This window comes from Leptonotus elevatus, chromosome 17 (genome assembly GCF_054856555.1).
Source record: "Leptonotus elevatus isolate MCC_2025b chromosome 17, RoL_Lele_1.0, whole genome shotgun sequence".
Classification (NCBI taxonomy): Eukaryota; Metazoa; Chordata; class Actinopteri; order Syngnathiformes; family Syngnathidae; genus Leptonotus; species Leptonotus elevatus.
In genome coordinates, this window is record NC_141255.1 from 5,805,418 (window position 1) to 5,827,913 (window position 22,496).

A 22,496-nucleotide genomic window follows, 5' to 3' on the forward strand; every position below is an offset into this window, starting at 1 on the left:
TTATTGACTGACATCATATAAGATAAGACATTTGCAAAGATCTGCTTTATTTCTGTTTTATAAAAACAAACAAACTGTATATCCAATCACTTAATTAAAAAAATTGATAAAATCAACAATTCTAAAAATATTAGATAGTAATAGTTTAAAAAAAAGCTATCTGTCAAGTCAGGCGTATGAACTGGGGCTTGTCGCCGGTGTGGCCATGTTAGAGCGCCTCGTTGTCCCGGCATGGAAAAATCATGTAATATTTTTCAGCCATTGCAATAAGCAGACACAATTTTCGCATCAAGCATTTCGTTACTTTTTTAAATGACCATTAAGGGGATTGATATTCAAATTGCTAATTAATATGGATTGCGGGTTTTAAATTAAAGAATATTAATCAAATGTTTCTGCGCTGTCTGTATTAGCGCAATTATATTGTGACATCTACATTCATGCTTCCTTCCGCAGGTCGGATGATGAGCGGTGAGCCGTTCCTTCCGTTGTCACTCACATCCGGGTTGAAAAGTGGAAATATGGCCTCTGTGAAGTGAATGTGTGTAAAAGAATAGATGTGCGATTTGGCCTCAGCGTCATAGAAGGACACCGTTCCGTCCGTTACATCCAGAAATATGCCGATGACCTTCGGCCTCTGGGGGAGATATAAAAGCTGTGCTTGTGCCGCACAGGCCCGGTACTCTGAGGCCCGTCGCAGACACACTGCCCAGTATCCGTCTTGTGGACTGAGTGTCACCAAGCCCTTCCGGTTGACGGACGCCTGGGCCACCCCCAGGTCCCAAGACGTTTTGTCCCCCACCTCTACCTCCCAATAGTGCCTCCCTGTGGTGAAACCCTGCGTAAAAAGACAGATTGTCTCCTGTAACGCTTCCCTCCTGCTCCTTCCATTCAGTCTGGTGTTACCTTGGTGGCCAGCACGCATGGAGCGGTGTCAAAGCGCTCAGGCAGGTCCGGCAGGTCCCGCTCAACATCTCCATCTTGAACCTGTCTCCCGTCGTCAGACAGAATGAGCCACGGGTTGGCTGTCCGAGGGTCTACATAAATATCAGCTACAAAAGAGCACAATAATTGATATTATCATTTCTGGGACATGAGCATTATTTTACTTTTAACGTTTGCCTACCTGAATACTGCAACATCATGTCATGCTCTGCAAGTTATTAAAAAAAAATAGTTGAAAGAGAGCAGCCCTGTGTTAAGAAGTTTCTTTAAAAAACGTGCAACTCGCCTGACCTTGAATTGAAAGCGTTTTTAAAAAAGAGCAAAGTTGTTCATCAACGTGGGCCAAAGCTCTCCTCACAATCCCCAGACACGGATCTGAGTGGACGACCCCGTCCCAGCAGGACTCGGACACGGAAGACAACGCTGAAGACCTCTGACACACACAAATTGAAACGTATGCAAGGTTTGAAAAGTAAACCACTTCCAGCTGGGATCGCCGCTGACCTGCAGAAGAAGGAGGCGGTCATCTGTGTGGAGGAACTGCTCCATCTCCTTCCTTCTCCTCTCCAGCTCGTCGACCTCCATCTCCAGCTGCGCCGTGAGCCTCTGGGCTATGTGCTCCATCGCAGCCTGCCGCCTCTGGATGGACTCCAGCAGCTCGGACCGGCTTCTCTCAAGAGCCTGGAACAGAGCAGAGAAGATCTCTGCACTGTGGTCCATTTCCAACTTGGCATTTTCCTGGACACATAATTGAAAGTAGTTGTAGTTGTGATTGTCCACTATTAGATGTATTTAAAACAATGAGATAGATTAACTTTTAGTCCGCTAGCTTAATGCTATTGCTAACTTAGTCATTTGAGTATCTTTATTCATCTTCTTGACAAGTTTATATTGTCACAAACAGTTGCCACCAACATCATCCTGAAATCTATCATGTTCAATTGCTAATTATGGACGCAAAAAAAATAAAAAATGTATATGCTGACATTGACACCTGTTGCCAGTGTTAGCGTCTAGTGGCTAGCACTTAGCCGCTAAGGCTAGCAAGAAATATTTGATTTCTTTTCAAAGGCAGGTTGATTTAATAAGCGTAAATGACTGCACATTTTTTGCTGACAGCCTGACAGTTGCACTTCCTACTGATCAAATTTTTAACAAATCATGCTTACTCTAATGTGTTGCTTTAGCCAGCATTATTGCTACTGTGGTTCTGTCAACACACCATCTCATAGCCCAAAATCTCACGCTTCTAAGGAAGTTTAAATTTTGATTAGGAACATGTTGATTAAAAATGAAAACCATTTGGTCGCTCGTGAATTGAAACGTTATTTCCTTTCACAAAGCAAAGATAAATATTTGTATTTTTATCCGACTACTACTCCATTGTTCGAAATAATTTTCAGTAGGATATCTGATTACCAAAATATTCAATAACTGCAGCTCTACACAAGACATCCAGACATTTTCTTTATCCTCTGTGAAGATCTGAGACAAAGATTGTTTACAAATCTTCTCTTGTGGTGTGTAAAATTTAGAATGCATAATAATCTCAACACTGTGTTTAGACTTGTAGGGGTGGGTGTATACAACATATTATTATAAAGAAATTATGGGTTCACTTCCCCTTTAAACAGATCAAATGTGCCACTTTGACTTCAACATACTGGAAGGCAATTACTACTTTCCTAGTTTCTGAACTGTAGCGCCATCCTCTGTGTTCAACCAACTCACTTTGCTGAGTTCCACACAGTGTTTGATCTCCTCCACCTTCTGGAGTCTGTCCTGGATCATCTCTTGAACCGCCGAGTCCATCTGCCTCCTTCTGGCTCGAACACGCTCGGACATTTCCCTGGCGAAAGAGTTCTCGCAGAGTTCTGGCGGGCTGGCAAAGAGCGTGTTGCATTTGGGGCAGCTGGAGGCGGTGCTTCGGTTCCAGCGGGATGTGATGCAGCCGAAGCAGAAGCTGTGACCGCAGGGAATGGACACTGGATCGGAGAACACATCCTGACAGATGCCACACTGGAGCAGCGCTTCTGACAAGAGAGTGCTGGGGGAGGCCATGACCTTATAAAATAAAATAATATATATTAATGAACAATAACTTGCAACAACAAATGAAATCTCTTAGATAAGTGTTCTTAATTGCTTTTGGGGGCCCACTGGTGTTCATTGAGTGGGATTACAAGAGACTTTTAACTGGAAGAAGAAACTCAAACTAGATGCATTTACTGAGCCACAAAACACAACTTCCTTATCATTAACTAACATTCAAAGCTGTTCAAAGTCCAGCATGCTCGCATGGACGTGAAATGTGAAAGTTTGCTCTCTCATGTTGTTGAATTTGCCTTTCACCTGCCTGCTGGCATTCATAAGCGAGTTATTTTAATTTAGTTGAAGTTAGGACAGAAGTAAATGAGGTTTTGCAGTGGTCCTACCTTGACGTTCTAAAAGGAAAATACGCCCTTGTAGCAAACACTTGCAGCAGTTGTAAAGTCCTGCACTTTTCAGCCAAGCCACGCCCACCGGTCTAGAGCGTTTTGCTCCACACGGGGAGGAGTAAATACGTTTAGTTCAGGTTATTTGTTTATTTTTCTTTTCGGATATGTTATTACAACAGACCTCCAACAAATCATTTACCCGCATCATCAATATCCGGAAAAAAAAAGGGCTGACGGGTTGATTTAGCCGCGCGTCCACAATTTTTATTCAGGTTTTTTTTTTCAAAAATATGCGCGTTTAAATGCACACACAAAAAAAAAGTGTGGAAACGGGCAAAAAGCCAGGCGATTGAGACAAATAGAAAGAACGAGCTTTTGCTGTGTACCTGAACGCATCACCAAGATCCAGTCGTGAGCACGGCGGCAGTGAGGAGAGGATGAAGGAGGAGGATGGAAGAAGTATGCAGCGTTCAAGCATCAACTAGACTCTAACGGCGGCTTCCCTGGTTGCCTTGGACGCGGGAAGGGAGGCAGGATGGAGGAGAACCAGCACTTTCTTTGCGGGGTGGTGGAAGGTAAGCGCGGTAATCAGCATCCTTGACCCGTCACATCGGGTGATTTACTTCTTTCTTCCCCCTCCCCCTTTTCTCTAACCATCTCCATTCTTTTGACCTACATTTTGTGTGTGGCTCCCTTGACTCCAGTCCGCATGCATGCACCAAGACATGGGATGATCATCCCACACCTGTGATGTGGATGGTCTCAGTATGCAGGCTCAGGCAAGAAAAGGCGCTGGTAGCCATGGTTGTGATAGAAATAGGGATAGTGATGTTGCAAATGTATTGAGGTGATAGTAATGATGATGCTGGTGTGTACAATTAAAGATAAGAATTGATCGTGAGGTGGGTTTCTAATTACCTCACATGGAGTTCCATGAGCGGAGAATAGAAATAGCTCTCAGCATGATGGAGGTGAACAAGTCTCAATCTCTATCATTGTAAATTTAGGCTTTTGCATGTACTTAATAAATACTACTTCTCTCCTTTGTGGTGCCCTGTACGGTCGGTAATTAGGTCTGCACATGCACATTGCACACACAGCACTCCCCACAGATCAGAAAGAAAGGAACTTCCTAAGAAAGGAAAGGAACTGAGAAAGGTAATATTAGCAGCACGGTTGTATATCCGATCGCCACTCGGCAACATTCCATGTTCACACACATATTCAGACATTACAAATGGAGGAGGGAAACACTGGATATGCGCCGATTTCTAAAAATAGCGGACATGATGGAGAGCGTAGCCAGGGATGATGTCTCTGGTAAACATGGGATGAGAGGATGGATGAGTTTGACCACATAAAGTAGAATTACTATATTCCTAAAGAGAATAATAGCACAGCAGCATTAAGCTATGGTGGTGTGAAATTACGCAGTTTCATTGATTGTGCATAAATGAGACTCAATATCCTGTCTAGGAAACCCAAACAAACAGAAAACTACTGTACATTATGACCAATCTGCCTTCTCCAGGTTTCTATGGGAGACCATGGTCTATGGACCAGAGGAGATTTCTCTTCCAGTGGTAAGCAAGCCACCATCATGTGTTGTTACATTTTCCATTTGTTCTACATAAAGTCATGTTTACTCGCCGTTGGCGTGTGGACACAAACTTAGAAAGACTTCCGTCACCGCGTTGGCGTAGCGGCAGCCGAGCGTGGAGTGTGGGCACTGCGGTTATTTATAGATCCCATTCTTTAGGCTCAAACGGAGGCGGTATTCAGGGTTGCGTAAGTTTGGCACAGCGGGGGACCGAGAGGAGATGGTGGATGACTGCACAATACGTAGCATCTGTTCAGGAAATGAGATGCGCCTACAATAGAAACAAACATGTTGATGTATTTGTATGAATGTTTTCCCTGTGATAGTACCATGCTATTCATAATTAGGGAGGTCATTTCCAGTAAATTACCCACAACATCGATACAGTTTACCTGCAACAGATATTGGGCTCTATTTCCATAGACTTGGCATTAAAGCAGGTTCGATTTTAGACTTGCAAAAACCAGGTCTATCAAGCGGCGCAAGTGGTGTAACGCGATTATGGCAGACAAATTTGGCGCTCTGCGGACGTGTGTGGTTGACGTCATCTATTAAATTAAAAAATATGACAACAACATGGGGCAATCCCTCTGATTCATTGTGGAAATCAATTCACAATTTCCCGGTCACACCAGGAAAAGTCTTGTAGATTCTCGTTACGCATTTGTGACTTCAGTTACAAATTATTTTTTTACATATTTGTAGATCAAAATCTGTGTTAGATCTGTGTTATATGTGCTAGGATGCAGAACTGGGGTTTGAACACTTACCTGTATGGTCCAAAAGATGACCTGAAGCACAGATTGTTGTGGAGAGAAGTCTACTCACCTGAAGAGGAAGGTAAGACCGTCACATTCATCAGTGTGTCTAGCTTCTTCTTGTTCATGTTCAAATGCCGCCCCCTCACAGGGCAATTGCGCACTCTCATCACGGAGGCCCAATTGAGAGGCCTGAGGTTCGTTTACGCCCTCTCCCCCGGTCAAGACATCGTCTTCTCGTCCCCCTGTGACCTGACTCTCCTGAAACGCAAACTGAGACAAGTTGGTAACACTTCAGACTTCACAATGCTTCGCACACTTTGACTCCACCAACTTGCGTTGTCGCGGATTGCGTGCAGGTGTCCGACCTCGGTTGCCAGGCGTTTGCCATCCTGTTTGACGACATCGATCACTCCTTGTGTCAGGCTGACAGCGAGGCCTTCTCTTCGTTCGCACATGCTCAGGTCACCGTAACCAATGAGATGTATCGCTTCTTGGGGGAACCGCCAGTCTTCCTGTTCTGCCCTACAGGTACACATCCTGCAGAACTCTTTCAAAGCTTCAGTAATGTCAGATTCAGTCAACCTAGAATATTTAATAAACAATAGACAAGAAAGGAAGACAAGAGATTTAGATTATTTTTGCTGGCGAGGAGAGCGGACAGAGATGTGCACAGATTACAATCTCCTATCCGTTCTGAGCACACTCCGCCGAGTCCTCTCTTTTGAATAGTATTTTCCCTAGTTTACACAGATGTTGCTGCTTTAAAGGGGAGGGGGGGGGGGCACACAGCAGCAACCTTCAAGGATATGAGTCATTATGCAGATAATAATACAGCGCTGAAGGTTTCAACAGTTCATTCACAAAGTGTTTCAGCCGCTATCTTATGATAATGCACAGTTCCTGCCCTGCAGCTGCAAACAAGTACAAGGTACAAACAAGTTTATGCCGCTGACTAAAATGCTTATAAGAGTAAATATGGGATAACCTATGTAGATTTATTCTAACAATTAACTTCCTCTCTTTTTCAGAGTACTGCGGTTCTCTGTGTTCCCCCAGCGTGCAGAAGTCTCCTTACCTGCAGACTGTTGGCGAGGACTTGCTTCCCAACATCACAGTAATATGGACAGGTGAGGTGCTGTTTTTATTAACATTTTTTAGACATCGCCAGGGTGATTCGGAAGCAACTCTGGCGGACGGGGATCCCAACACCGAACCCCTGGGGTCTGATCGAACCCATATTAGGAAACGCTGGTTTAAGTCCTTGTGCTTACTGAGGATCATTAATGATAAAGTCTTTGAAGTCTAAAGCATCCAGAACTCTTGGTACATTTTTAAAAACTTCAGATGCGTGGCTTGCAGGTAGCAAGGTCATCTCGAGAAAACTCTCCGTGGACCGCCTGGCTGAGGTGGAGTCCGTCCTTCAACGGCCGCCGCTCATCTGGGACAACCTTCACGCCAACGACTACGACTCCCGCCGGCTCTTCCTGGGTCCTTTCAAGGGCCGCGAGCCATGGCTGAGGGGCCACCTCAGGGGCCTCCTCCTCAATCCCAACTGCGAGTTTGAGGCCAACTACATCCCGCTTCACACGCTGGCAAGCTGGTACCGAGCTGGAAGCCAGGAGAGAAAAGGTGACGTTGCACGGATACAAGGAAAAAATAGAATATCCTGTAGTATATTTCCCAAGTGGTTAGCTGCACCGTTCGACAGCGTCTGTGATTAAAAAAGTGAGGGATGTATCTGTAAACAAAGTATAATAACGCAGTAGTATTTATCCTTTAGATGAGGAGACAGATTATTGTCCCGACAGAGCTTTGTCTGCTGCATTGCATGACTGGATGGAAGAACTCAACCAACCTCTACAAGCAGGTAAATATTAGTAAATACAGTATAACCGTGAGAGTTTCCACTCTACACATATGACTTTGTTCTCAGGTCGGCAGAGTGCGCGATCAGATCATCGCAGTTCTCGATCCAAAACCCCAGATAGATCCGACAGCACCTTTCGAGGGACCTCCACGGTGGAAGTGGCTAAACTCCCCGTCTTCCCCCTGAACTCAAGCTCCCCCCCTCCCTCACCCACCAAGGGCAAAGGGGAGAGTGCTGTCCGAGAGGGCGAGAAACGGCAGCCCGGTCAAGCCAGCCGCCAGGTTCCGGCCCCCAGGCCTGCGGCTCCGTCAGGGGGAGGCCGCGGACCTAAGGCCCAGGGTCGAGGCCTCTGTGGTGGCAAGGGTCTACTGAGTGAGGCCCAGGTGCGGCTGCTGGTGGGCCTCTATTATCTGCCTCACGAGCACGGCCCATCGGCCCACAAACTTATCCAGGATCTGACCTGGCTCAAAAGCAACTGCCACCTGGTCAGCGCCAACAGCAAGAAGAACTCGCCTCACAAGGTCCAAAAAACTTCTCTCCATTGAGAAAAGGGTCGTTGATAGGGCCCGTCCCGTCTTCTGTTTGGACCCAGTGTGTGATTGTGGCATGTGTCCACAGGTTGATGAATGGCGGGACCGGGCCGCCGGGTTCCTGTCTCTGTGCGACGACATTGCACAGCTGCACTGTAGCGTGGTGGGCGGGGCCAACCGGGCTGTGCTGTATGACCTTTACCCGTATGTGTGGGATCTGAGGAACATGGCACTTGTGGCCAAGGCCTTCGTATGCTGGCTGGGTGAGGAATGTACATAAGAAGAAGACAATGGTGCCTTGAGATCCAAGTTTAAAGTGGAAGTCAACCTTAAACATTGACATCACAGTTGCTCAGGGCTCAGGCAACGACCAATCACAGCTCACCTGTTTTCTGAAGCTGAGCTATGATTGGATGTCACCTTCAGTCGACAGCAAGTGGCAAAATGGCCGCCCTCTGAGATGGATGAAAACGGCTTTGGCTGACGGATTTAGCTGCTTAACTCATATTCCACTAACGCAATATTATCCAGAATACCATACCATGGGGCTGCATAGAATATATTGTCAAAAAATGTGGTTTTAATAATGAAACATCTTTCCCTATTGAAATGAATGGAAATGCCTTGGATCTTTACTAGCCTCCCTCCCTAAAAAAATAATAATAATTTTGGCCACTTGGGGCAGTATGATTTAGACATATGGATATACACAGTGGTCACATATCTGTTGCTGAAAGCATTATAACACTGAGACATCGATGCTATTTGAAGCCCGTCTATGATGTTTCCCATTATGTGTTAGCATTAAGCTAGCTGATTTAAAGGCCTTATGTGGTTGCTAAAATACACAACATGTAATTTGGCTTATGTTAGGTTTACTTTAATAATAAGCATCAATTTAGAATGGCAGTAAACTTGTCAAACCAAGAAACAGTCCAAACAACAGATCGTATTTTGAAAAACTCGTTAGTCACTTGTATGTCAAGGCACCATTTTAGGTTTCACTTGATTTTTACATGATTTAGGTGGTTCGGTAATAATAAGCTGCTCTTACACACCCCTCATCTGTCACTCAGACGGTCGTGTCCTCAACGACAGCGCCACCTTGGCTTCCTGGAAGAATTGCTTCCACTGTGAGTAATCACATCTTTCAATTATTATTATTCCCATTGTCTGACCAAAAAAGTGCTATTGATTTGAGCTAGTGTGCGGAAAGACGACAGGAACGGAGCTTCTGGGAGACGAGTCGGAGCCATGGGCGTTTAAAGGAGGCGTATCCGGGGAAGTGCAGGTTTGTCATCGGGGTTTTTTTTCTCACATGAGATGACTCGCTTTGTTCCTATACTCAGCTCACGTACATTTCGTGCAGATGCTTCTCCCGATAGGCAGCAACAACGAATTCTTCACTCACCCGCCTCCTCTCTTCCCCACCTCACGTCTCTACAACATCAGGCCCTACCACAGTAAGGACAAGGTAGGGAGCTAATGCGGCTGGTTATGTGATCCCGCCAGGGATATAACGATGTCTTCAGTGCAGGAGGAACTGGTCAGCCATGAAAGTACAATAGCGTGCAGATTCAAATACTTAGTTAGCTCATCATTTTATTTTCATCATTGTTTTATTTATTGCATCACTCAATGCTCTAAGATCTTTGAAAACGATTTTGGGGAAGATGACATAACCATTTTTTTTTTGCGTACTTAATTAGTGTTTAAAGTTTAAACATAAATTTTGGGTGATGTTGTATTGATGCGCAACAGTACAGTATACGCTAGAAATATTTTAATCTTATTTTTTAGAAAGAATACTTTTTTTTAGGCCAATGCCGATTCCAATATTTGCCCATATAAAATCTTCGTAACCGATTAATCGAACTGTTAATTAAAAAAAATAAAATGAATGAAATAATTGACAGAACATTTGGCTGTTTTACAGTACTTTGTCCTATTGTAGTTAACTTTACAACATTGATGAATTGGCAAAAATCACATTTTTTGTGGATGGGTAATGTTTAAAAGTCATTATTTTTTCTCTTATGTTGTACGGTGTATAAGTGGAAAAGAAAAAAAATCAGCTGATTAAAAATTAGCATAATAATATTGATATCCTAGTATTACGGTAACATCCTGGATTTAGTTCTTCTTGGACAAAATTCACACTCATTGTTTACAAACATCACAATTTGATCTCTTGCAGGTGGAGTTGTACCGAATGGTGCGTCAGCTTCACTTAAGGTCTCATGGTGGCAAAGATTCTGGTGCGTCTCATCCGGATGTCGTAGGAGACAGGTGCGTATCAAAAGATCTTGATCTCCTCAGATTCCCTGCACAGACTCCAATAAGAGCCACAAGGTTTCATTTTGCTCGCTCAGGTGTCTGGGACCATGCCTGGCCTTGTGCCCCGAATACAGCTTCATCTTGGAGGATGAACTGGGCGTGTGCGGATGCATTTTGGGCATCCTGGACGTGCGCTCTTTTGCCAAGAGGTGTCAGGCCAGCTGGTTGCCCGCAATGAGGGACAAGTACCTACCCAAAGGGGGGCACTCGAACACACAGGTGCGTACATGTGTGGGTGCTGAAAAGGTTGGATGCTGAATGGGAGCAAAAATAGAACGCAAGTAGGTTAGACATGGGCAGAACGCCGAGCTAAAAGATGACTTGGCTTCATCGTCGCTGCCTAACACTGTGCGTCAAAGCACATGCTGATTGTCCTTTATGTCCTCTACGCTACAAATATGGATCCGGAGGAGCTTTTTTTTTTTTTTTTAACTGGACATTCAGATTCAATCCAGCGTCAACAAAAGAGCAGCGCTAGCAAAACAATGCTCGCATTAGCGCTGTAAAGAAGCTGACGTTAGCCGCAGTTGGTACTTTGGTAGCATGACTTATTTGTAATGACAGTTATGGTAATGCTAAATGGTACTGGTGTGAGGTTTTATTTTTGGAATTTCCAATCAATTCAAAATCAAAAGGTGATAAACATACCTGTTGGATGTTGCTAATTCCGTGTCGTGCCAATGAAACCCCCCAAAAATTCTTGACAATAATATTATATGTGACCTCACTAGTGTAAACATGACTAAATAATATTACATTTGTGGAATATTAATGTTAAGCAGCAAAATCCAGCTGTTTTTATCCATCTCAGGGGGCGGCCATTTTGCTACTTGCTGTCGATTGAAGGTGACGTCAATGTTGCTCAGGTCTCAGGTAACATCCAATCATAGCTCGGCTTCAGAAAACAGGTGAGCTGTGATTGGTCATTGCCTGATGGACAAAAAACGTCTGGATTTTGCTTCATAACTCATATTCCACACATCAGAATGTCATGTTTAGACTAGTGATGTCACATATAACATATTATTGTCAAGAAATGTTTAAGGTTGACTTCCACTTTAATGAAATTGTGACTGCTGTCAAAATTCTCAAGGGTGAGCTGAAACATACTGAGAAAGTGACCAAAACAAGGAAGTAAGGAAGTGGCGCAGCAATTGTACAGAGAGAGAATCTTTATGCTCAACTAAAAACATACAATAATTGAGCCAAGAAATGTATTGGCTGGTTGTTGAGTAAGTAAACGCCCCCTTTTTTTTCTCCCCTCACAGGACTTAATTAAGCTAATGGAGGAGGACCAGGGCGAATATCCGGACTCGCTCGTCTATCACTTCCCCTCTCAGCTACGTCTTGACACCCTGCCCGAGTTGGTGGATGTCAGCGTTAGCCGCACCCTGCTCGTCACCCTCCTGGTGGCCCTCAAGGCCAACGGTGAGGACGGATTTGAGCGGTTGCGTGCGTGTCCCAAATTTGTAAACCCTCCCCACTGACTCGGGTGCATTTGCGCAGGTTCTCAGGGTGTTTTCTGCGAGGTTCAGCCGACGGACAGCCAGAGGTTGGAGTTCTTGACTAAACTGGGCTTCCTGGAGATTCTCAGAGGGGAAGCCAGGAGCAGAGAGGGGGTGGTGATGGCGAGGCTGCTTTAAGGACATCGCCACTGGCACGCAAAAAAAAGTCACTTTCAGAACACACTCATGTAATATTTGCACGTACGCAGTGGATACACAGAGGCACTGTATAGCATATACATTTGAAAGGTAAGCAGTAATTTGGCAGTGCAACTGATGTACTTTCCTGGTGTATTTTCAAAAATCAAACACTGCAGAATGTTTTCATCTTTAGACGTCGTGGGAGAAGAATCTGGAATGAAAATTACTTTAATAATTACACCCGACCGGTGAAATGGCACATCCAAAATAGCAAGAGAATTTTACACGTGCTTAGTTTAGATGGTGTTTACATGCATGAAACGTTTGTGGCTATTCATGAAATGTAGAAAAAGCTTTGATGTAGATTTAGGAGAGAACACTCCAAATGCTAGTGCATGTGCATACAAATTACAACAGGAAAACACACACACACACACACATACAGTATGTTTCCTGTATATGTGTGTAGGTCAAATGAGCTGCCATTTGTTCTACCATTCTCATAAAATAACATAAGATAACCAAATGAGCAAAAACGCGACAAGAAGCACAACAGCACTCACACGCCACCCTTCAACCGAAAGTACACACTAAGAATGTTCATTCATTTAAGAGACAAAACGTTTGTGCAAGTATTTTATATTTATACTTTGCTTTTGGTTGTTGTTGTTGTTTTTTTTTTTTTTACACAATTCACACTCCACCAATCAATCAATAACAGACTGAAAACAAAAAGCACTTTTGTATGTTTCTTATGAGCAAACACGTCACCGCCGTCTGTCAGAAGAGAATCAAATCATTTGATAGCATGTTGACTCCAAAAATAAAATATAAAGCACTGTGGCAGAAAAGCTCATTAGCATCATAGAAGCAATTTAAAAAGAGTGTTTAAGGGAATAATGCTGTGAAATATGTTGAAAATCGTCCTCAATGTTAACATTGTGGGGAAGGAACACACACTTATTCCTTCACTTGTGCACAGTAATAATAAAAGTTGCCTTCAGTTGTCACCTGTGAAACTCCAAACTCCAATTCATCCCCCTCGACCAGATTTATGGCGAAAGTGTCCGGTGCTACACGTCGGTGCTGTCTCTGTCCGCGGTGCTGCCAGCTTCCCAGCGGCTGCGGGAGCACAGGTTCCGCTCGGGGGCCTTGACCCGAGCCAGGGGGATTCGGTACGCCGATAGACTGCCCGTCAGCAGCAACATCAGCGTAGCGCTCAGCGTGGCCGCCCAACTGCACGCCGGCAGGCCCAGCTAAAAAGTGAAGGCGTGTTTCAATAACAACAACAACATACTTTGGGCTGATGTGCTGTATAAGCCCAAAAATAACATTTTACACACACACAAAAATAATTAGTGACTTTGTTCTGATCAATGTAGAAATGTTGGTATTTAGTGGGAGGTTGTTTATGTGAGAGTTTTGGCATCACAAAGGTTTTTGCGAGTGTACGAGTTTATTTGTGAGTGAGGCTTTTATGTGTGATATTTTTCATGAGAGAGGTGTTTTGGCTTGAGTGAGAGTTTGCTTTGATTAGTGTGGGAATTTTTGGGTGAGATTGTTATTTTGGGGCTAGTTTTTTTTTTTGGGTGCAGAAGAGTTCTGTGAGTATTTTTTCTTTTTTTTGCGAGTATTTTAGGTTTTTGTTTTGTTTGTCTGAGTGAGAGTTTTTTTTGTGAGTGTGAAAGTTCTTTTGGTGTAAGTGAGACGTATGTGTAAGAGTTTTTTGTTTTTTACAGGGGTGAGTGTCTTGATTAGCGTGAGAAGTTTTGGGGTGAGTGACAGTTTTTCTTTTGGGGGGGGGGTCAGAGCATGAGAGTTTGTGGAGTAACTGATGGTTTCAAGAATTAGGTTTTTATTGTGACATTTATTTATATTTTTTGTATGAAGGGTTTTTGGATATGAGAGTTTTTTTTGTGAGTGCGACAATGTGAATGAACAGGACGTAAGAGGTATTTTTGGTGAATGTGTGTTTTGTTGAGTGTGATTTTTTGGGGTGAAAGTTTTTTTGTGCCATGTGTGAGTGTGTGAAGTTTTCTGGTGAATGTGTGAGATTTTTTTTTTTTATGTTTGTAAGAATGTTTTTTGGGTGTGTGACGGAAATGTTATCGGCCTATATGGCATGTCATAATTTCACTTAATTTATTTTGATATTCAATTTTCACAACATACAGTTGAGTAAACACACACGCGGCAATTTTTTTTACCATCTATTGCATGTCCATTTTTTCCTCCTAAAAATCAATAGCGATATAGATTATGCACAAACCCCTTTAAGATACTCAAACTTCAAATACATTGAATAGTACTCACAGCTCCAAGCAGATTGCTCAAAGCGATGTCGACAAAAGCAGAGAGGAACGCTGCGGAGGACACACCACACGTGAAGGCCTCAAGGAGAATTTAATACCACAGGCCCTAAGCATGGACGTGTGTGTGTGTATTTTACCACAAGCGATGGCCAACAGGTGGGTCCTCCAGCTGAAGGTGAAGAAAAGCCCCCCCACAGCCATGCAGCCCAGAGCTCCATTAAAGCCGGACAGGCCGGTATAGAGACACTCGTGGCGCACGGACATGGATAACCCTGCACAAACAACAAACATGCATGCTCATGGTTCCAACTCACTGCCACTCACATAGCTCAATTGTCAGTAATAAAACAATCCACACGGTGGCAGCATTTCACACAAAACAACAGCATTTTTCTACCAATGCCTATTTTGTGATTCACTCAAATTCACATTATCAATCAGGGACTTCACTCGACAGATCCGTTCGGGGAAGGAGGGACTTGCTGTACAATACTTTGAGCTGATTGGACGATGCGGCATATTTGTTTTGACCAATCAAGGCAACGGATGAAAATGTCGTCTTCCGTCTCGGTTTAGGGAGGGGGGGAGGCACGAACATTTTTACCAGATAAAAATGCACGAAGCGCCACTCGTTCAATTTCAACTAGGAACCGGTGAGTTATTCTGCAAGAACAGAATTAATTACACTGTCCATTCGTCTGTTAGGCTTGTCTTCCCGACCCCCCGAGCATGGGCGCTTATTGGTTTCGTCCCGCCCTAAACAACGCCCGATTGGACCAACCTAACAAAAGGTCAGGAGCGGTACAAGAGTTTGTGAACTCACAAATACCGAGAGAATTCAGCTTGCTAGCAAGGCTATTCAGCTGAAGTAATTTTGTGAAATTTAATGATAATGTCCACGTACTGTATAAGTAGCATAAACGTGCAAAAATAATTTCATTTTGAGTTAGAGCATTTCATAGTGTATATTAGAGGTAGCCTAATCCTGAATTACTGTATGTCCCTCATGGCTCCTCAGATACCCGTCTGCCATCTGACACGTGTCCACAGGAGACAAAATCCACATGGGGACATGTTGACACAGGTGCACCAGAGAAGGAGGCCAAAGACCTTTTGCCTTCTCTTAGTCGCTCAACCCATAGCCAGCAAATACTTTGAGTATTTAGATCAAGATGTGTTTTGCATTATTAAACACAATCATGTAAGTGCTATTTTTGTCCACTTGGTGTCGCCATCCTTACTTTATAACTGTATTATCTTGTAAATGTGTATGGTTTCAAAAGGAGGGGCCTGGCCTGGTGAGTGATGTGGGTGTCAGCTTAAGCAGCCTAATAAACCTGCAATGAAAAACCTAATTTAAGAAGATCCAAACTCAGGATCCCAAATATCCCCCCATTTCCCCTCCTTTCAATTGCCTTCGACTCTATTTTGGCGGCTGACACTCACCAGCCAGCGTTCCAACTGCCGAGCCCAGCAGAGCGTGGACGGCCTGCAGGGGGGAGTAAAGGCAGAGTCCGGCCAGGATGAGCAGCGATGGACCCAGGGAGCCGCAAGCGAATATCTGGCCCACGCCGAGGGGGATACCTTGTAACACCTGTGCACCAGAGAGTATCCGGGGGATATAATATATTTAGAGTGCCTCGTAGACCGAAAGTATGCATGTCTTGTGGAGAAAGACGGAAGAGCGAGGAGGTGTGATTGTTATTATTATATATTTTTTTGTCCCACAGCCAGTGGGTGGACTATATGCATTAGAATGATATGTCACATTTTTCCAGGACTACTAGTTGTATTTGTTGAGAGTTAACAGATAAAAAAATGGCATGGTGTGTATTTTGAAGCCTCATATAGTCTACATGGCATTTTTTTTTTTAATGAATCAAATTTGTTGACCGTCAATTAATTATATACAATGTAATATTTTGATCACTTGCAACCCTCGAAATGCCCTGTTTCCATGGCAGCTGCCACGACCAGACTCCGCTCAATGCATTTTCGGTGTGATACGCTGTTGAGCAACCATCTTGGCGAGAGTGCAAGATGAAGACATGAAATATAAATAGGACCCACGTCATCATCATCTCGGCTACCAGGAAATGGAAATGAGAAATGGAAAGGGGGGGGGGGGGTGTAGACTGGGAAGCGAAAGAGAGTGGAAGTGAGGTGGTGATGAACTGATGGAGAGCGGAGGAGGAATATGAGCAGGGGAGATTCAGCATTCAGATGCTTTGAAGGGAATTGAGGAACTACAGGAAGGAAATGAAGAAGTAAACGTGAATCCTCAATTGATGCTAAAAATAAAAAAAGATAGACTGGATGAACACTATTTTCGGTCACCAATGATACATGCATGTGACTTTTTTTCTCCAATCACATTTCACCCGCTATGTGTCGCTACTGGCCCATTTAAGTTAGAACTACAAAAGCGATGGGACTGCTTCTTTATCCAGTCCAATAACATCAGCATTTTCCCATCCTCTGATTAGTTGGTCAGAGCAAGCCAACCCCGAAAATGATACCTGCGCTGCACTGAGCGCTGTGACGTTGGGCGGCACCGAGCTCGGCGGTACGGCGAGGTGGTGTGGGAAATACGGGTTATCAGCGCCAGTGCACAGGAAGTAGAGGAGGATGACCATGTTGAAGGGAAAGACCGCAACTGGCAAGTCCCAGCGGTCCAGCACTGGCGAGAGACCACTGAAGAAGAAGACACTAAGGTGGAAAAGGAAAACAAAGGAAGTGATATGATGAACTCATTCACTGCCATTGACGGGTATAGACGTCAAAAATTCATTTGAACTATTTCTATTAGTTTCACAAGAGTATAAAAAACTATATATTTTTTATTGTACATTTAGAACAGATATAACATTTGTGATTAATCGTGCGTTAACTATTGAAGTCATGCGATTAATTACAATTAAAAAAGATATTGTCTGACGCCCCTAATTTTTAATAATCTTTTCTTTTTTTTGATTACATGCATCAGGCGATTCAAATTTTTAATTGTAATTAATCACATGATTTCACTAGTTAATTCATGATTAATCAAAAATTTTGTGTTCTAAATGTACAATAAAAAAAATTTTTCTAGGTTTTCATACTCTTGTTAACAAAAGTGGAAAAAAATGTGAAAGTAATAGAAATAGTTCAAATGAATTTTTGACGTCTATAGCCGTCAATGGCAGGGAATGAGTTAATTGGGCTTGAATGATTAATCGTTATCAGCTTTAACACATTACACATAAGGAAAACGTAACGACATTTAAACTTTCACTGCCCAACCAAACTTAGCACAAAAAAGTCACTGCGATTTAAAGTGGGTTAAACGTGGAAGTCAAACTTAAACATTTCTTGACAATAATATGTTATATGTGACCTCACTAGTCTAAACGTGACATTTTGATTAATATTATATTTGTGAAATACGAGTTATGAAGCAAAATCCAGCCCTTTTCATCCATCACAGTTGCTCTGGACTCGGGCAACGACCAATCACAGCTCATCTGTTTTCTGTAGCTGAGCTATGATTGGTTGCTACCTGAAACCTGAGCAACACTGTTGTCATCTTCAGTCGACATTATGTGGAAAAATGGCCGCCCCCTTAAAATTTATGAAAACGGCTGGATTTTGCTGCGTAACTCATATTCCACAAATGTAATATTAACCAGAATCATCTTAAAGGTTTCAAATTAGTGTTTCAAACAAGTAGTACTTAAAAAAAAAAAAAGTAGGGGGGGGGGGGTTAAATCAGATTTCGGGTTTGAAGTTAATGTTTAAAAATTGTACTTGGCTTTCAAATTAGGGGTTAAAGTAAGGCCAAGGTTTCTAAAGTAGGGTTTCAAAGTAGTTTTATAAACTCGGGTTAGTATTTCAAATTAGGGTTTTAAACTAGGCGTAACGTTTTAAAATAGAGTTCTAAACTAAGTTTAAGTTTTCAAGTTACAGTTTTTTGTTAACAGATTCCCCAACACCACCCCCACCCCCCACCCGTCAGATCTTGGCATCAGTCTAAAAAAATGTCATCGGTGAGGCTCTAATGATAAACACAATTATTGACATGTGCGTGTGTCTCGCCTTGTAGCCGATCCCAAACAAACGGGCAGCAGCAGCCACAAGTACCAGTCCCCGGCGCTGTTGAAAGCGCCCATCAGCAGGGAAACCAACATTCCATTAAAGCCGTGGAGTCCTCCCCACACTTCTGCACTGCATACATATAAACAGAAATGATTGGAGTATTGTTTTGTTTAAAAAAAAAGAAAAGCTTGTTGTGTCAGCAGACGTGGCTTCAACCTGTCTTGTCCCAAGATGACCGCGACTAGCGTGGCGGTCAGCACGCCCAGCGTTCCCAGCAGGCCTTGCCAGGGGGAGGCCCAGTAGAGTGCAAGCAGCATGACAGCACCACTCAGCGGGTTGTTGGCTAGAATCACCCGCGTCACCCCTCGGAGGACCCACACGGCCAGCTGCAGCACAAACCACTTGTCTGGAAAAACACGTGAACGGTCACAAAAAAAATGTAACAGGAGATTTGGTGGAATTTTTGTGATCATTGTGGATTCATTTTGGTTAGCTTCAAAGCTATTATTTCTAAAATGGCGCCGTGTAACACACTAGTTATGATCTTGAAACATTTTTTATTTTTTTTGCATTTAGCTCCTTAGCTTTGTCTACACTCCACTCCATAAATACATCTTGCCTTTGATTAGTCTGATAGAGCGCCTCGTTGTCAGCCCTGAGTGTGCACAGCTCACGCAGAGAACAGCAGGATAGCAAAGAGGAGATTTTTTTTTTCAACCCCTTAACGTTCCGACTGTATATATATTTAGACACATTAGAGTGCATTAGAGTGCCCCGTTGTTGCGGCAAGAGTGATTGATTTTTCGTGATTTTTAAAGCCTCCTTCCAAATACTTATTTATTTATTTATTTTTGTCATTCAATAAACGGATTCAGATAATGAATGAATGGAAGTTTGTTAACGCTCATCCTGTTAGGTTGTGTGTGTGTGTGTGGGGGGGGGGGGGGGGGGGCAAATGCAGGACGCAGGGAGACAAGGCTGTGTAGCAGGATTTCAGAACAAAAATGGATTTTATCTCTAAAAGAAAAAACCAAGAGGCAAACAAGGAACTACTAAAGTAACAAAAGAAGTAACAAAAGAACAAAAGCAGATAGAAAGTTTAAAAAAAACACTATCTATCAAATAAATACTGCAGGGAACGGGGAGAGCTAAATAGAAAACTAATGAGATAATGACAAACACCTGGACATTAAAAGCTGCAGATTGGAAGACACTAGGGTCACATGACACCTCAAATCAGTATTTGTACTTGGATACTACCCACCACTGCAATACAGATACTTTGGCGAGTTTCCCTACCTTGCATGTACTTATCCAAGTGCGCCATGTCCCCATTAAGTGCCATCAGACTTTTAATGACACGCCCGGTGTTGCTGGCTCCTTTCCTGCCGGCGTCCTGCATGTCTGTTTTACCGTCCGTCCACATGGCGGGAGTCTCTGGTGAAAAGTTGAAATGTTGCCTTCTGCGTCTGCCTCCGAGTGCCTCCCCATCCCCTCTCCCGTTGCTGCCTAGCTGATGACTTATAAACTGGTAGACCGGGTAACGCATTGACTCTGCTTTGGATGAGCCCGAGAGGAGCAAAGTTCAATCCGGCGAAGAGCAAGATGAGGCCGTGCATGTCACTACCGTCTCGTCACCTATTGCTTATTCAGGCTACTCATCCACCTTTTTTTTATGGCAGCACCTTCATTAATGTTTCTCTATTTGCTTCATTTGCAAAGCTATTAGTGTGCAATGTTTATTCAAAAGGTGTAATATGTAACCCTACGCTTCTGTTGCACCCGAGGACGATGACTCGTTTGACTTTGTTTCCACGGTAATGAACATTTAGATACCACAACCACATCTTGGTTTATCTTAGGGAAGCTTCTTCGATGGAAACATGGGTGGCTGCGAGGCCAACGAACAACATTTGCAGGATTGAGCCGACCAATAGGGAGGCCTATTTCCATTTGTATAATACTTCATTTTCAACGCATTCACTCCCAGTCATTTTCACTGAAGCAATCCCCTTCGCTCCCAGCTGGTTTACTGGATTTTGACAGATTTTGCAAGGCCCACAGAATATTGTGTTCTATTGCTTTTTTTTCTCAACATGGCCCTGGTTGATCTCTTTTGCTCTGCTGCCACCTGCTGGCCGTTTTGTAATAACTACCATGTCTTCTCTCAGGCTGCATCAAAGCCTTCTTTATGCTCTAGCATAAAAAAAACGTGGAAACACACTTTTGGGACATTTAAAACAGAAGGTATTTATACATTTTTGGGAGCAAATTAGTTAAAGGATCAAGTAAGACTGAGTCTTCTTTTTTTTCCCTGATGGATTCAAATACAAGTATGCATGTGTTGCAACGCGCGCGGGCCGATCGGCCATGGATAGCGCAGCGGGTCAGCAAAAAAAAACAGAGAGCCACAAAAGGATTGGTAGTCCACGGATTCAGTTTATTAAGCCGAAAGAAAGACAATGGGCTCGGCGCCATCACCAATTACAACGGCAGCTTCCATGGCATCAAAAGAAAACATTCACCACCCAAAAAAAAAGTGGCGCGGTGCCACACTGCATTGTTACAGAGTGTGTGTGTGTTCCACATTCAGAGGTCAGGAGAAGCATGCCAAGTGAGAACAAATCAATAACAGAGGAGGTGATGAATGTATGCTGGCTCGGTTTAAAGGCCAAGGGTGAGGAAGAGGATTGGAAGTGACATGGCATGATGGACGCCGTTTAATAAAACCGCCATTTCTTCCCCCCCCCCCGCCTCATGAGTGTTTTCCGAATAATTCCACACTGGGCTCACCTCGGACTGCTTTCTTGACTTCCCTTCTGCGCTCGATAAATGTTCAAAATGGGCTCAACATTGTAAAGAACCGGAGAAGCTTCCTCCATTTGTTATCCTCTCTTTCACTTCACTCCCTCCCACTGAAAGCCTCTGTTGCCATGGCGCCAGAGGTAAGGGCCTTGCTTGTTTGTGCACTGTCAACACGCGCACACACACAAGCGCACACACGCTCACTCAGATGATTTCTCGACAACAAAATAAGATGTTTGTGTCAGACCGGTTTGCCCATAGATCGGCACTTGTGGCCTACATGCTGTAACCGTGGCAACCAGTATGATCCTGCACAAGGGGGCCCCATCGGGAAGTATTTCTCATTGCGCTCACTTCCTGATAAACATGCGGCCTTGCGTCACCAATAAATCGCCGCGCGGAGATGGATGGCGCCTGTCGCGCTGCTAAAAGACGTTCAGGGTTGGCTGTGCAGCGTGTGGGTGCGAGGGGGACATAGAAACCGTCTGCCAGCGTGAAGAGCATTTCCATGATGACTCATCCCCTCTGCACTCAGCATGCACCAACTTTGTGCAGGCAGACATAATAAATGGTTCGGAGTCGGTGCACAAGGGGAGATTAAATACAAATTAATGTGGAAGGAGCATTTTTTTGTCCAATCAGATTTCAGATCCTATGTGTTGCCATGTGAATCTAATCTGCCCAAAGCCTTCAGAATCATAATAGGTGGTTTCTGTCGTTAAAATCTAGAGAAACAACAACAACAAAAAAACAATGGGGCTGTTTCTGTAACCAATTTAGATTATGAGCTCTCAATGACATCAGCAATCCTAGTGCCACGAGCAAAACACATCTATAGCACACAATCAACATCATTTGGGCGGGGCTGTAACAGATTAATTGCATATCCATTCATTTCTATGACTAAAGATGATCTGAGATACAAATTCGATTTGGAATGATTTAAACTTGTATCTTGTATGTATGGATAGTTTCTATAATCATATAAAATAAACACACGGATTATTTTGTCATAACTTGATCTGTTTAATTTGAGGGTGCTTACATTTTACATTTCATTTCAGCTGTCTTTGTGCTCACAGTAAAGGGGACAAAACACAGACAGTAAACATTGTAATGTGCACACTCACACACACACACACACACACACACACGTACGTACACTCACAGTTGCGCACATC

General features: G+C 43.6%; 3 protein-coding genes across 6 annotated transcripts; 1 reads left to right on the forward strand and 2 right to left on the reverse strand.

The window, feature by feature from the left end:
- Positions 1-30: 30 nt before the first annotated feature.
- Positions 31-6,336, reverse strand: LOC147159447 (ret finger protein-like 3). 3 transcript variants are annotated; one of them, XM_086058292.1, is made up of 7 exons: positions 3,381-6,336; positions 2,677-3,009; positions 1,450-1,626; positions 1,237-1,378; positions 1,127-1,153; positions 907-1,052; positions 31-838 (listed from the first exon to the last, which is right to left on the reverse strand). In XM_086058292.1, exons 2-7 carry the CDS (start codon positions 3,004-3,006, stop codon positions 419-421), a joined length of 1,242 nt encoding a protein of 413 aa, XP_085914418.1. In that variant the 5' UTR covers positions 3,007-3,009; positions 3,381-6,336; the 3' UTR covers positions 31-418. The 3 variants fall into 3 exon arrangements, with proteins under 3 accessions (XP_085914418.1, XP_085914417.1, XP_085914416.1); XM_086058291.1 differs by having other exon boundaries at positions 1,450-1,683; positions 3,770-6,331; XM_086058290.1 differs by having other exon boundaries at positions 1,450-1,683; positions 3,381-6,331.
- Positions 3,721-13,134, forward strand: LOC147159448 (protein O-GlcNAcase). The gene is made up of 17 exons (XM_086058289.1): positions 3,721-3,958; positions 4,915-4,966; positions 5,726-5,823; positions 5,893-6,023; positions 6,101-6,272; positions 6,773-6,871; positions 7,104-7,373; positions 7,525-7,611; positions 7,678-8,132; positions 8,230-8,404; positions 9,218-9,274; positions 9,347-9,432; positions 9,511-9,615; positions 10,339-10,430; positions 10,514-10,697; positions 11,747-11,906; positions 11,985-13,134. Exons 1-17 carry the CDS (start codon positions 3,919-3,921, stop codon positions 12,119-12,121), a joined length of 2,400 nt encoding a protein of 799 aa, XP_085914415.1. The 5' UTR covers positions 3,721-3,918; the 3' UTR covers positions 12,122-13,134.
- On the reverse strand, positions 11,749-20,003 carry LOC147159449 (urea transporter 1). 2 transcript variants are annotated; one of them, XM_086058294.1, is made up of 8 exons: positions 19,810-20,003; positions 18,727-18,916; positions 18,511-18,639; positions 16,956-17,145; positions 15,883-16,030; positions 14,574-14,708; positions 14,438-14,487; positions 13,108-13,380 (listed from the first exon to the last, which is right to left on the reverse strand). In XM_086058294.1, the coding sequence occupies exons 1-8, from the start codon at positions 19,934-19,936 to the stop codon at positions 13,198-13,200; spliced, it is 1,152 nt and encodes a 383-aa protein (XP_085914420.1). In that variant the 5' UTR covers positions 19,937-20,003; the 3' UTR covers positions 13,108-13,197. The 2 variants fall into 2 exon arrangements, with proteins under 2 accessions (XP_085914419.1, XP_085914420.1); XM_086058293.1 differs by lacking the exon at positions 14,438-14,487 and having other exon boundaries at positions 11,749-13,380.
- Between the last annotated feature and the right edge of the window lie 2,493 nt (positions 20,004-22,496).

What these genes read in the sequence shown, in the direction of transcription:
- LOC147159447 (XM_086058291.1), bottom strand. Translation starts at nt 3,006, where the DNA reads ATGGCCTCCCCCAGCACTCTCTTGTCAGAAGCGCTGCTCCAGTGTGGC. An exon ending in AAAAACGCTTTCAATTCAAG is followed by an intron (nt 1,154 to 1,236) that starts GTCAGGCGAGTT and finishes AATAACTTGCAG; the next exon opens with AGCATGACATGATGTTGCAG. An exon ending in CATGATGTTGCAGTATTCAG is followed by an intron (nt 1,053 to 1,126) that starts GTAGGCAAACGT and finishes GCTCTTTTGTAG; the next exon opens with CTGATATTTATGTAGACCCT.
- LOC147159448 (XM_086058289.1), top strand. Translation starts at nt 3,919, where the DNA reads ATGGAGGAGAACCAGCACTTTCTTTGCGGGGTGGTGGAAG. An exon ending in GGCCTTCGTATGCTGGCTGG is followed by an intron (nt 8,405 to 9,217) that starts GTGAGGAATGTA and finishes TCTGTCACTCAG; the next exon opens with ACGGTCGTGTCCTCAACGAC. An exon ending in GCGTATCCGGGGAAGTGCAG is followed by an intron (nt 9,433 to 9,510) that starts GTTTGTCATCGG and finishes CATTTCGTGCAG; the next exon opens with ATGCTTCTCCCGATAGGCAG.
- LOC147159449 (XM_086058293.1), bottom strand. Translation starts at nt 19,936, where the DNA reads ATGTGGACGGACGGTAAAACAGACATGCAGGACGCCGGCAGGAAAGGA. An exon ending in CTTGGATAAGTACATGCAAG is followed by an intron (nt 18,917 to 19,809) that starts GTAGGGAAACTC and finishes GTGTTTTTCCAG; the next exon opens with ACAAGTGGTTTGTGCTGCAG. An exon ending in TGTTTGGGATCGGCTACAAG is followed by an intron (nt 17,146 to 18,510) that starts GCGAGACACACG and finishes TTTCCACCTTAG; the next exon opens with TGTCTTCTTCTTCAGTGGTC.